Below are 13546 nucleotides of genomic sequence, written 5' to 3' on the forward strand. Positions count from 1 at the left end.
ATGAAAGCAAGAAAATATAGAATCAGACAGGATCTGGTAACACAGAGGTGCTTATGGGCTTTGGCGAATGTGGTAGCAAAGCACATTGCAGCTGCAGGCAAATCAGAGCACCCGGGCTGTTAACTAAATTTACTTATTATAAAAAAGTATAAAGAGAAGCCAATCAAGCAGACTTGTAATGAACTAGGTATTGTTTGTGGAGTACTAGAACACAAAATTCTTCAATTTTGTACAGCCATATGTATTGTTGCTTTGCTATAAAAATAAGGAAGAGGGAATACGGCATGCAGGTCGTAGAACCAAAGACAGATTACCAAGTTGATCACAATGTACCGAATGCAACCTACTCTGAGCCCTGCTGATCGGGGTTGGGGGGGAATAAAGGCAAGTACAGACACAAGGCATTGTAAATTTAGGAATAAGAAGTACATCATGGGATTGTATTGCTAATCCTAGTTAAGGTTTAACCAAGTCTCTGATTTTTTTTGGGGGGGGGTTCACTTTTTAAAAAACACAGTCACTAATACTTGAATTTGAAGGAAAAAGGAGCTTGCCTCTTAGCCTTTTTCTGATAGGTCAGTCCCCTGCTGAAAATTACCCTCTCACTATGTTGTTTTTACCAGAGGAAAGATACAAGTGCCTTTCCCAAGGAATAGAAGCTTAATGAGAGCCGTTTTCAGAGGGGAAATGGCCCCTGGGGAAGGAGCCAAGAATACCCTCTCCCACCCGACTGCTTACCCCAGTGACTGCATTTTCCAAAAAGTAAAATCACCCCTCCACATAATCAGAGAACTAGACTGACTGTGCAGTTCCAACCTGAACTGGAGAGTAAAGAGCACCCTCAAACACCTATGGAAGAAGGCAATGGAAAAAGAGGTGGTCTTTTGCTCAAGAGGCGAACACACAATCCCTAAAACAGTTCTGACATTACACCTGCAGCAGCCTTGGGATGTTCCCATTTCATCACAAATCATTCCTCTCAGAATAGAAAGCATTTGGCAACAGCCTTTTCTGAGAGAAACAAAAGTAGCTGCAAACTTTCACGCCAAACTTTCACCTGCGATGGCCTTGAAACAGAGAAATGTTCTCACGCCATGAAAAGCGACTGACTGTAAAACTGATCAGGATCAGCTCCTGTCAAGTGTGACTCAGCATAGCTCTCACCTGAGAATCTCCACTATTTGCTCCTGTGATTTGCCTTCTTCGCTGAGAGAGACGTTTAACGCGCTTGGAGCCCCTTCCTTCACTAAAGCCATCATCTTGTCGCTCAGGCTTTCCAGCTGCTCATGCAGCAGCCGGTTTTGTTTCTCTAAGTCTTCGCAGCGAGACGTATGCTTCGAAGCTTCGTCCTATCAAAAAGGAATGGGGTTCACCACCGGAGCTCAGCCCTGAAGAAAGGCTGCAGAACTCTACAAAGCTTTAAAAGGGTCGCTGGGATCTGGCCCCAAAGACCTGTACCTTCAACATCCTCTCTCGCTCCTCCCATGAGGCTTTGCTCTCTCGCAAAGTGGATTCTGCTTTCTGGGCTGCTTCCTCCAGTTGCTGCCTTACTGCAGAATTCTTAGCCACTTGATCTTTGGCAGCCTGTAGGGCTTCGACATCAGAAGCGTGAAGCATCAGCTCCCGCTCGTATTTGTTTTGAGCTTCTGCAGCTATCTTGGCCTGTAAGAAACCACCAGTCATCACCTCTTACCCATCTAAAGACTCAGTGGGCTGCAGCCAAACCAGCTTTGAAGGAAGGGTCCTCTCTGACCACCAAATAGGCTATGCTAGGGATCATGGAGAAAAGGCAAGTGAGTTGGAGACTGTAGTAAAGAGGGGAATTGGGCAGGATTATTCCAATAACTTTATTTCTTCCTAGTGTAAACCCACCCCCTCCCAGTGATAGGCTTAACCTCTTTGAGGAGTAAAGTGATATGTGAAAGCATTAATGGATAGTGGGGGAAAAAACATTTCCTATAACAACTTGGTAATTCCTCTAAAATCTATGATCAATTGTTTTTTTTGGCAGAAGAAAGTTATGGGATTGCCATTTTCTTGTAAGAGAATGTGTGTGTGTGTAAAGTGCCATCAAGTCGCAGCCGACTTATGGCGACCCCTTTTGGGGGTTTTTATGGCAAGAGACTAACAGAGGTGGTTTGCCAGTGCCTTCCTCTGCACAGCAACCCTGGTATTCCTTGGTGGTCTCCCATCCAAATACTAACCAGGGCCAACCCTGCTTAGCTTCTGAGATCTGATGAGATCAGGCTAGCCTGGGCCATCCAGGTCAGGGCTGTAAGAGAATACAAATGGGTAAAAATACATGGAACAAGTTCCTAGCTAAACTGTGCATAGGGAACCCATGCAATTCAATACTCAGGATCCACGGCACACATAGAGCTCTCAAAGGTATAAACGACAAAGTATTTTAACTTTTTCAAAGAATACAGAAGAGCTGCCACAAAGTATCTTCTTAACAAGATGTGCTATTATCGTATGTCAAACCTTTTCATTTAACCCCTGGATCCTTGTTTAAACAGATTACAGTTTTTGCAGCAGATCCCCCCCCATCTAAATCTACATTTAAAGTCCCTAGCAAAGCACAGAGGCAATTACACGTCATCTGATGGCTCCTATAATGAATTACTGTGTTCTCCTTAAAAAATTAACATCCATTAAGACCTCCTGTCTTGCACAAAAGCTAACTTAGAGATAAGAAGTATTTGGGCATTTATATATATTTTAAAAAATCAGTTTGTCCATGTTTAGATACTCAAACTTACTTGTTCCTGACAGTCCCGTTTGGCTTGCTGCTCATTAGTAAGAGCTGTGCTTGCTCTCTGAAGAGATTCTTGAACTTCAGCTTTCAGACTGGAGAGGCTTTTCTTTAGCTCAGAAAGCTGTACGGAAACATCATGTATTGAGGATTTACAGGGTTTTTTAAGACCACCAGATTTCAAAATCAGAGTTGGAAGGCATGACACACAACTTTTAATTAAGGAGAAAATACATCTGAGAATAGACTGATGCACATCCCTTGTTGACTGCATTTCAGTTCTATTTTCAGTTCACCAACAGTGCAGATCCCCATAATTATGCTTCTCATTTCACTGAAATTGAAGCTGCCAGATGACTTCTGAAAATTCCATAAAGTTTTACGATATTATTGATTTGGCTGTTTCACCACATGCAGACCTGAAGGGGAAGATGGGTGATTTCAACTGACAAACAAATTCACCAAGTGTTATCGTAACATTACGATAGAAGGTTGTAAGACAGGAGTCACACAAACATATTGTGTGACTCCTGTCTTACAGCCTTTTATTTCTAAGGACTGGATTCAATGTACACAACACTAGTTTCACAGGAATCTTGTAGACGCTGCTTATAAATGTGGATGGGTGAAGAAAATAATTTGATATACTGAAGCTAATGCACTTTGTGACCTTCGATGTTTCCCTACCCTATTAAAAACAAACCATGAGATGCCTTGCATACTTTCATAATTTCCAGTAGTTCGATGATTTATGTTCTGCAGAAAAATTATTTTGTGCAATATCTGTACAGGGTTATTAGAAGCTGATAACCAGAAAATTCTACAGGTCAGGATCCAAGGAGCCATAAAACTCTAGCTGTGAGCATGCACACAGGGGCTTTGGGCAGGTGTTTTTCAAATAGTAGCTCCCCCTCACGCCACACAAGGTTTTGAAACTAATCGACTAGCAAATTATAAGACTGCACAGGGATCTATTAGGCAAGGTCCTCGGATGCAGTTGAAGTAAACCTTCCAATCTTGGACATGTAATTGTGCTAGCTATAGAACGTGAAAAATGAACGAAGAAAAATCATGCCGTTATACCTGTAGCTCCAGGCTCTCAACAGCTTTCCGTTTCTCATCCTGAAGCTCCTGTTTTTCCTTTTCTGCCTCCATCAACTTCTTTTCTAGCTGGGACTGATACTCAGAAGAATCCTTCAAGCGGGCTTCAATAGTTGCACGAACTTCCTCCGTCACCTACAAAACGAAACCCAATTTTAACCATAAGCAAAGAAGACTCAACAAGAGATGGATTGACTCTATAAAGGAAGCCACGGCCCTCAATTTGCAAGATCTGAGCACGGCTGTTAAGGATAGGACACTTTGGAGGACACTGATTCATAGGGTCGCCATGCGTCGAAAATGACTTGGCGGCACTTCACACACACACAAGGATAGTCCAGGCTAGCCTGCTCTCATCATATCTCAGAAGTTAAACAGGATCAACCCTGGCAAGTATTTAGATGGGAGACGTTCAAAGAATACTAGGGCTGTGAAGCAGAGACAGGCAATGGCAAACCACCTCTGGACATCTCTTGCCTTGAAAACCCCACCAGGGATTGTCATAAGTCAGATGTGACTTGATGCCGAAAAAAGAAACATGGTATTCACAAGAGACACTTCCTGTTTTTGTTCATGGTGGAAAGGAGGGCTGAAGACTGAAAGTTAGGCCGAGCTGTTCAACCTTTCTCATAGTAAACGCCCCTAAATTTAAACAAAGAAAACTAATGTACTGTTTGGGCTTCTTCGGGAGTAAACGAGATGAGAACAAGTTGTTAGCTTGTGAACCTTGCTTAGTCAAGGAATAAAGCTAGTCGCTGGGACAGTCTAGGGCCAAAAGCATGCTTGACAGTTCACCCATCGGTTCTTAGCTGGGAGAAATAGGCAACCTGCACAGCTGCTTGCGTTCTAATGATTACAAGGGTATGAGTTTCTGTTGAATTAACAAGTTCAACCTTAATTCGCTTTGGAAGCCAAGGATCCCATGATCTGCAGACACAAGGATCACACAGATCTTTCCCACATTCCCCGCTGCTCAGTTGCCATTCCCAACCCCAGGAAAGTTTATTCCTGCGGTAGCGGGACCCGTTTGTAGATGAACAGCTACGCTTTGTCTCTTCAACCGCTGGAAGAGGGTGAAAAGGACAATTTCACTCCCTCCCCACTATAGCCACCCAGCCCACATGGCTATCTGATCCACACAGGTCCTATAACCCCAAGAATAAAGTTTTTGGGAGTCAGAAACAGCTCTGCGGGGAAGGGAACATGGGAAAAATCTGCAACCACCACCGCCTTCTGTGGACGGATCACTGGATTCCAACCATAATGCAGCTGAGTCCCACTGATTTTATGTACAGAGCCAATTAATTAATGCCCTCAGATCTAATTAACTCTCCTCAGAAAGGATGGAGAGCTTTAAAAATTTGGCAACATTAAATGTATAGCCACAATTCAGAACTGTGGTATTTCACGCAGGGAACTGCTACTGGAGACTACGGCAGATACGCGTATGCAAGGTGCTTGATCTTCTGCTGTAGGTCACTGCTGGAAAGTGCCCCTGGCACAACGCACGGAGGCAAGCAATGCCAAAAACAAAGCTTTATAAGCAAACAACTGATTACCTGCTTTTCTTTGTTAAGGGACTCCTCGAGGCTCACCACCATTGCTCGGTACTGCTCCACATTGCCTGTGGTGGTCTTCAGCCTTTCTTTCAGATCATTAACTTGCTCCTCCGATTGTCTCAATCGACTTGTAAGATCATCCACATCCTCACTTACACTAGGCTGGCCTAAGAGAGTTAAGAACTATCAAAACTAGGAGCCTTCACGGAATACTACATTAGTGTTGCTTCTTCTGGGTCTATATGCATATGCAGGTATACACGCACAAACAGTTTTGTGATTTCCCCCCCTTGAATAAAGCAACCGATGCATTAATAACTCTCAAAGGAAGAGAAATGGCAGCGCCTACAGAGGAGCTCCAGAATGCTATGGTTATGTGGCTATGAATGCGACAGCTGTGCCATCTTGTTACAAAAAAAAAAGGTGTTATGGTTTTTTCAAGCAACTTCTAGTATTTTCTGCCTGATTATATTAAGTGTAAGAAACGGAAGGAAGCATGCTGGAGAAAGATACAAAATTCATGAAAATTTACTACTTTGAAATGTATTTTAGGTATCATTGGGCGTACTGAATTTGAAGACACCAGCTCCGAACATGGGACTTGAATGCTGCCATTTATGTAACAATATTCATCAGTGGTTTTTTTAAAGGCTGGATCCTACAGTACACTTATGGAGCAGTGCTTTTTACCCCTTCCCCTGTAGCCCCCCTTGCACCCCCAAGATTCAAGGGGCTCCCACCAAGGGACAGCGCTGAGCATAATGTTGGGGTCTGCCATGGGAGGGAGGATTTGGTGAACGCTCCTCCCACCAGCAGCAGTGTCCTTGTACTTGCAGAAACACACCACCGGGGTCCAATTCTTAATTTTCTCTCTACCTTTATGCTCCTTCAAAGCTGGTTTCTTCATACTCAGTATGCCCTATGATACCCACATTTCAATACAGTAAATTTTAATTACTTTTGTATCATCCGATATTCTCTGCACCTCTTTCCAGCTAATAATATATTTTAAAAACGCCACCACCAAGGCTGCCGTCCTGCATTAACATATGCCGGGCCCGATGAGGAGTGCCAGGCTCAAATACACAAGAGCTTCTTTTTGCCCTCACCTTGCCCAGGAGCTCGCTGTGATGACTGGGAGGCAAGCTGAGCCTCCATATTGTGAAGCTGCTGTTTCAACGCCGCAATCTCTTTCTGGGCGTTCTTCAGCAGTTCTTTCGTGTTAACGTGAAGATTCATTTCCGTCTCGAGCTGTCTTTTGGCATCCAACAGATGAATCTGAAAGCGCATCATGTATGCCCCTTACCCCACAAGCCAGAGAGCCTCAAGCAGAACACATGAGAACCAGGTAGGCAGCTTGGATCAGATTCTTACTTGGACCCTTAAGCGTACTGTCTTGGCCATCTCTCTCAGTAACTCAACCAAGCCGCCCGAGAGTACTTCCAAAATCTGCACACTTCGATTATTAACCCACAAGAAACCCACTGGCACCAATAAAAAGGACTGAAAAATTCTGCTGCCTGTCAGCGGCTGAAACCCACCAACTCCCTATCTTTGGATTTATAAGCCATAGCCCTAAGCTCGAGGGCACCCTGCTGATAACAAGCCCCATTCAGAAGGCTCAACATTTGGACAAAAAAGTATCAAAGAGAACAGGTCTCATATGTAGTTCAGGTGATATGGAACTCCAGGTGTCATGGTGAGGGTTTGCTGACTGAACCAGACAGGAAAGTCTGGCTGGATACAATAAGAAGGCCTACAAGCCCTCCTGCTTCTGTCCGGGAGTGCCAGATTTTTCTTCTGTCTATTCCAGTCTTGCATACTTGAGATTCCTCTACCCGCAACAGTGCTGGAGTTGCTCCTGGTTTCTTCAAACTCAAGTGTGATGGTTCCACACCCCTTTTCAGTCTCAGCCCTCACTCCATTGGGAGCCACCCCTTTCTGCATCAAAGCTCCTCCCATGCTCTGTCAGCCTGCCAACAACTCCCGCATACTGACCCACACTAGAAGGAATGCCCCTTTCCTCCCACTTATCCAACCAAGTGGGGGCAGCATGATAAGCTTTCACTAAACTAAGCAAAAATGAATCCAGTCCCAGAAAGCGCAAATTTAAAAAACCAATATCCAAAGCCTATTTGACTCTGCTCAAAAGTAATTAATATCAAAGACTGGCATGTTCCTTTTATTGCTTAATACTCACATCTTGATTTTTTGAAAGTGCATGTCTTTGCTCCATCTCAGTCTCCAGTTTCTTCTTCAGCTGGGCTATTTCACACTCTGCCTTCTCTACTTGGTTACTGAGCCTTTGTTTGGTTTCTGTTTCACACCTTTCCAAGATCACCTAATGAAAAAGACATTTTTACATGGTGCATCCCTGGCACTAGAGATGCTCAAACTTAGTGAGCGCCCACATTTTGCTGCCAAATCTTACCTTACAGTAAATGCAAGCATTATAGATATGGGGGAAAGGAACCAGTTGCAGAACAGGTTTCCCCTCTATGTGCAACCATTATTGCTAACAAGATGAAAAAAGAGCATGTGGAAAGGGGAAGACATAGCTGAACACACCTGAATAGACTGCAGGTTAGTAAGCAGTATATTTTGTCCTCTTCGCTCTGCTGTCAAGGTTTCCTTTTGCTGAGTCAGACGGACCTCGGCCATTTTGAAGATATCTTTTTCTTTTTTCAAGTTTTCTGCTCTCACCTTGGAAAGATTACATTTGATTTTCCACTAGCCCAATCTGGGAAAAATTCAGTGTTGGCATCTAAGTAAATTCAGTTACCAGTCTGAAGTTTAAGGCCCAGATCAGAAATGCTGGAATATTGAGGTGACAAAGCACTGATGAGGCAGAATAGATGGAACCACTTGACTCAGCCACTTCAGGTGGAGGATTCCTGCTTGGAACATGCCTTCATATAAAACGTCCATGCAAATAAAAAAGTACCAGCAAGAAGAGGGGTCCTATTCCCCTCTTCTTTGTTTAGTGTGCTGATCTACTATTTATGGGGAGTTGTTAATGTAGAGAAGCACTCAGTGGACCTCCACCTGCACGCTGAAGAGACAGCCCATTCTACCACCTCATTCCCCTGCATGTGTGAATCAGGTCTCAATTTGGTCAACTGAATGTATAGGCAGGAATGACAAGATTAGATTGCTCAGACTTAGCTGTGCTCACATTTTCCTAGAAACAAAAATATTTCATCAAAATCTTTGAAAGAAAACAAGATTGTGATTCTAGAGTACCAACCTCCCTGGATAATTGATTGCAACCTTTTACTTTCGTACAATTTTACCCCACCTTTCCTCCATGAAGCTCAGGGTGCCCTAACACCCCTCCCTCCCAACCTCAGGGCTCAAACAGATGAGATGAAAATCATGCTTCTAGTTCATAAAATGCAATTTGCAGGGTCTTGCAGCCTCACGACTCTTCAGGAGACTGAGGGGGTTTAAACCACTTCAACTTTCACTTGGTTTTGCTATTCAAAATGAGCTTCCAGCTTCGTTATTAGCATTATAAAGGGAAGAAGCCATGCCCTTCAAAAATATGCACTTCCCCCCTACAAAATGCTAACAGAGCACAAAGCCTGGTTTTGAATAACAAAACACAGTGGAAAATTGAAAATTAAACCCATCCTTCCCCTCCCTGCACAACCCAGAGGCAAACTGAGACTGAACGAGCCTGCAGCCATCTTGTCTGTCTGAGCTCCAGCCCTTACTCAAGCAGGTAAATTAAGGGGTTAGCATATTCTCCCCTCACCAATGACTCATTGCAGCAAGATTTGTTGGCTGATCGAAGACTTGAACCAAATCTACTCCTGACCAAGTCCGGCATTTCAACTTTGCACCACACTAGCTCTCAATTAACTCAATTACAGAATGGGATTATTAAAAAGTTATGAGTTATAAAATAACTTGCAAGAAAACAATGCATAAAACACTGTACTGATTACCTCAGCCACAGCTAACTTTTCATTGGCTCCTCTCAGTTCTTGAGTCATGGTATTGATTATCTGTTCCTGTTTCTGAGTCGTCGCTGTGAGCTTCTGGATTCTCTCATGCAGTGATGTTATCTCTCGACGATATCCCTCAACATTATCCTGCAGCATCTCATAACTTTAAAGATTTGGTTTCAACCAAAAACGACAACATTAAAGAGAACAATTCTAATATCATTTATTTTGTATGTGGTGTTAGTGATAGTTGCCAAGTTGGCACTGTATAAATTAAATTGATAATCTTATTGACTGTGCAAGCTGGGAATTGCGCTGCCATGTTTTGATTTTGTAAAATATTAATGTTTAAGAAACCAATTTATTGAAGATATTTAAAACACTGCTATGCAGCCTTTCCACCCAATCCAGAAGCTCCAACACGGCAAACATTAAATCATTTTAGACTTTAAAAAGCAGTTAAAGAGATTTCTCAGACAAAAGTTTACAATGCAATTTACTACAGTTCAAAAAAAGAAGGAAAACAGCAAATGCTAACAAATTACACTCAATGTATGAAGAAATATAAACCTACCATTATATTACAACACCTAACCATGTGGCACATGACAGGAGGAGGAGAAGTCTCTGTGGCACTCCCGTTACTTTAACAGAGATAAAAGAGACCAGGGAACATTATACCTGCACAGGTCATGCAGACTGTCTTGGCCAGCGTGTTACGAAGGGTCCACATCACAAACTATGGGTCTCAAAGTTCTATCAATAGCAGAAAACCAAGCTAGATTCATTGTGTAGAAACACTTTATAAATATTGCCATACCGCTTAGAAGCAAACTCAAGTTGCGTGGAGATCTTTGTATTCTGAGACCTCAAGTCTGTGACCTGTTCTTGGAGCTTCTCGTTTTGTTCATTTAGCAGTTTGTCATTCTCAGCCTTCTCCTTCTTGTAGGTCTCAAAAAACTCCTGCAACTGGAGTGTGTTAAACAGACATGAGCATGCATTAAGGTCAACACAACACTATGCAGTCCTGTACAGTATGAAAGTAACACAGGGGCCCCTGGAAAAAGACCAATGGGTACCTGCTTAAGGGCTGCCTTGGCTTCCGCTGCTTCAATGGACTCTGTCACTGGTACAACAGCTGGAGTTGACATGGCTTGAGGTGCACCTGCCTGGCGCTTGGGGGTCGAGGTCAAAGATGCTTCTTCTGGCAAGATGCTTGGTGCTATAAATTTTAAAAAGCAACATTTTCCAACCAATAGAGAAGAAATCAACTGCTCTTCTCAGTCACAAAGAACTTCTTGCAGTGACATTTTTAGAGGCTGTCCTAGTAGCTCCAAATTCTATTAAAAAGGTAATGGTAAAGGTCCCCTGTGCAAGCACTGGGTCATTCCTGACCCATAGGGTGATGTCACATCCTGACGTTTTCTAGGCAGACTTTGTTTGCGGGGTGGTTTGCCAGTGCCTTCCCCAGTCATCTTCCCTTTACCCCCAGCAAGCTGGGTACTCTTTTTACCAACCTCAGAAGGATGGAAAGGCTGAGTCAACCTTGAGCCGGCTACCTGAAACCAACTTCCGTCGGGATCGAACTCAGGTCGTGAGCAGAGTTTGGAGTGCAGTACTGCAGCTTACCACTCTGCGCCACGGGGCTCCAAATTCTATTACCAGAGCATATATCCAGCAATTAAGTATATTAAAAAAAATTGGACACATTTTAATAAATGTGTATGTTTTTTCTTATTTTCTTGTGTGCATAGAGACCTTTTTTTAGAACTGTAGAACCTGCTATTTCTGATGTACTGTTAAGACTGACATTACAACCAAAGTGTTCCCCCTCTAAATCCTGAGCTGGAAAAGACAAGTCAAAATGAACAATATCAAATTGCTTATCAACTCCCAATTATCAATCTCCAGCTGTGTTTCTCCTCCAAAAAACATGTTTTGTATGAGGGCTTAAAAATGAGCTTGCTACCTGAGGTAAATTATTCCTTCCCCCCACAAATGGGCCAACTGAGACATTTCAGGCTCTTACAGACTGAATTTGCCTCTAAAAAATGCAGGGAAGAGGGATTTAACCCTACAACCTCCATTCCATTTTGCTGCTTGAAACTGGACTCTGCTTTATTAGCATTTTAAACGGGAAAATGTGTTCTTTAAAGGACACATCTTTCCTCCCCCCTTTAAAATGCTAATAGCAAGAGCCTGTTTCCTCCTCCCCAGCTCTCAACTGTACTCTATTACACAACAGGATGAACGGGCAAGTTTACAGGAACAGCCTTTCACACAGTTCAGTAGATGTTACTGATGCGACCCTACCTTGCAGTGGAATGGTAACCCCAGTGGTCTGTGCCAACAAGATGCGATACATGTCACGCTGACGAACTACTGAGTCCACAAGCTGCATCTGGTGCTGCCGGGACTCGCGCAACTTTTCTAGCTCGTTGATAGCTTCGTCAAGTTGATTTTGCAGCTCAGAAATCCTGTCGAGGACAGAAAATAGTTCTACATGAGACAGCTAAAGGAGAATCTGAAGAAAAACTGGACATAAATTGAACTATAGAAGACAAGGACTGAAAGCAATGGTGTGTGTGTGTGTGTGTGAGGATATGCTTTCATCTCCTATCAGGTACAGGTCCTCAGGAGTGATGCATAACTGCCAGTACCAAGAGTATTTTAGCTGATAATGTGAAGCCCCTTCACATTATCAGTCTGAGCAAGATTTTCCAAATTCCCTTTGATTGAGTTAATTTTGGTGCACAATTTAGATACATGGGACAATGAGGGAATTAGAATAAAGATCTTTTAAGAATAAAGCTAATGGAAAGCACAATAAGGAGCCAGCACTGAGACAATAAAGACTAATTGAGACTAATGCAATTGGCCAATAAGGGATTTAACTTCCTCAGGCGTTACAGGAGACCACTTTGGAGTATTATCCAACCTGTTTTCAGGGCACTCTACAGAATTTGCCATATCATCATAAAATACCTTTAAAAATATTCATGCCAGGTATGTCCTGGTATAACCTCATTTAGGGTAGATTTCCCCCTAAAATCTCTAGACACCAATGCCCAGAATTTCCTAGAGTCCTTGGAATTTGTAGCCTGAATAACTCATTAAGAAGACATACTTTAGATCAGGCGTGGGGAACCATTTTTATGCCAAGGGCCATTTGGATATTTATAACATCATTACTTTTGCAGGACAATACTCAGCTCAAACCCAACCCCTTTCCAACTATATATTACTCTTCCTACACCCTTGACACTGAGAGACACTGTCCTTCAGTGTTACTACTCTGAAGATGCCTGCCACAGTTGCTGGCGAAACGTCAGGAAAGAAAATTCCAAGACCACGGTTACACTTTTAATACATTGCTGGGAATACAAGTGCGGTAACAGCCAAACTCACATCTGCCTTGAACAGAGGCTATTCCCGTCCACAGGAGGGGGCAGATCACCAGTCTTAGATCCTTCTGAGCTAGAGATCTGCCAGGACCCATGAAGGGCCAGACCAAATGACTTCGTGGGCCTTAAACAGGCCCTGGACCTGACATTCCCCACTCCTGCTTTAGATGGATGTTCTAAGTTTTTTTTTTTTAATGTGTATCGGGGAGTGAAGTTTGTGGAACGATTGGTATGAGAGACTTGACGAAGACACATGAAAACGAAAAGACAGTGCCTTCCGTTGTCTTTCCATTTAACTTTGGAAGCTCTCATGTTAATTATAACATTGTATTTCCTGGCTTCAGTTGTATCTGTTATAACAATTTGTATGTTTGTATAGGTTTCTCTCCCTGACCTGGATGGCCCAGGCTAGCCTGATCTCGTCAGATCTCAGAAGCTAAGCAGGGTCAGCCCTGGTTAGTATTTGGATGGGAGACCAACAAGGAATACCAGGGTTGCTGTGCAGAGGAAGGCACTGGCAAACCACTTCTGTTAGTCTCTTGCTATGAAAACCCCAAAAAGGGGTCACCATAAGTCGGCTGCGACTTGATGGCACTTTACACACACACACAGGTTTCTCTATCGTGGGTGACCTGTTATTCATGTAACTCAAGAAATACACCTTTGGTGTATTTATGTTGTTAAGCAGGGAACATCAGGGAACATGATGGGAACATCAGGCCCAGGGGACATTTAAGGCCTGCGAAATCATTTGGTCTGGCCCTTTGTGCGTCCTGG

At 43.2% G+C, this 13546-nt stretch overlaps 1 protein-coding gene across 1 annotated transcript in view; it reads right to left on the minus strand.

Moving 5' to 3' along the window:
* The window catches only part of TPR (translocated promoter region, nuclear basket protein), an 81718-nt gene that overhangs the window by 42746 nt on the left and 25426 nt on the right, over window positions 1-13546 (minus strand). Inside the window, exons 15-26 of the mRNA XM_056845627.1 lie at window positions 11679-11842; window positions 10445-10587; window positions 10186-10334; window positions 9366-9528; window positions 7984-8118; window positions 7616-7756; window positions 6525-6693; window positions 5416-5582; window positions 3839-3991; window positions 2763-2879; window positions 1459-1662; window positions 1165-1349 (exon numbers count right to left, since the gene is read on the minus strand). Coding sequence (XP_056701605.1) covers window positions 1165-1349; window positions 1459-1662; window positions 2763-2879; window positions 3839-3991; window positions 5416-5582; window positions 6525-6693; window positions 7616-7756; window positions 7984-8118; window positions 9366-9528; window positions 10186-10334; window positions 10445-10587; window positions 11679-11842 — 1890 coding nt within the window. The remainder of the gene's footprint in view (window positions 1-1164; window positions 1350-1458; window positions 1663-2762; window positions 2880-3838; window positions 3992-5415; window positions 5583-6524; window positions 6694-7615; window positions 7757-7983; window positions 8119-9365; window positions 9529-10185; window positions 10335-10444; window positions 10588-11678; window positions 11843-13546) is intronic.

The sequence above is a fragment of the Euleptes europaea genome, chromosome 2 (genome assembly GCF_029931775.1).
Source record: "Euleptes europaea isolate rEulEur1 chromosome 2, rEulEur1.hap1, whole genome shotgun sequence".
In the NCBI taxonomy this organism is placed as follows: domain Eukaryota; kingdom Metazoa; phylum Chordata; class Lepidosauria; order Squamata; family Sphaerodactylidae; genus Euleptes; species Euleptes europaea.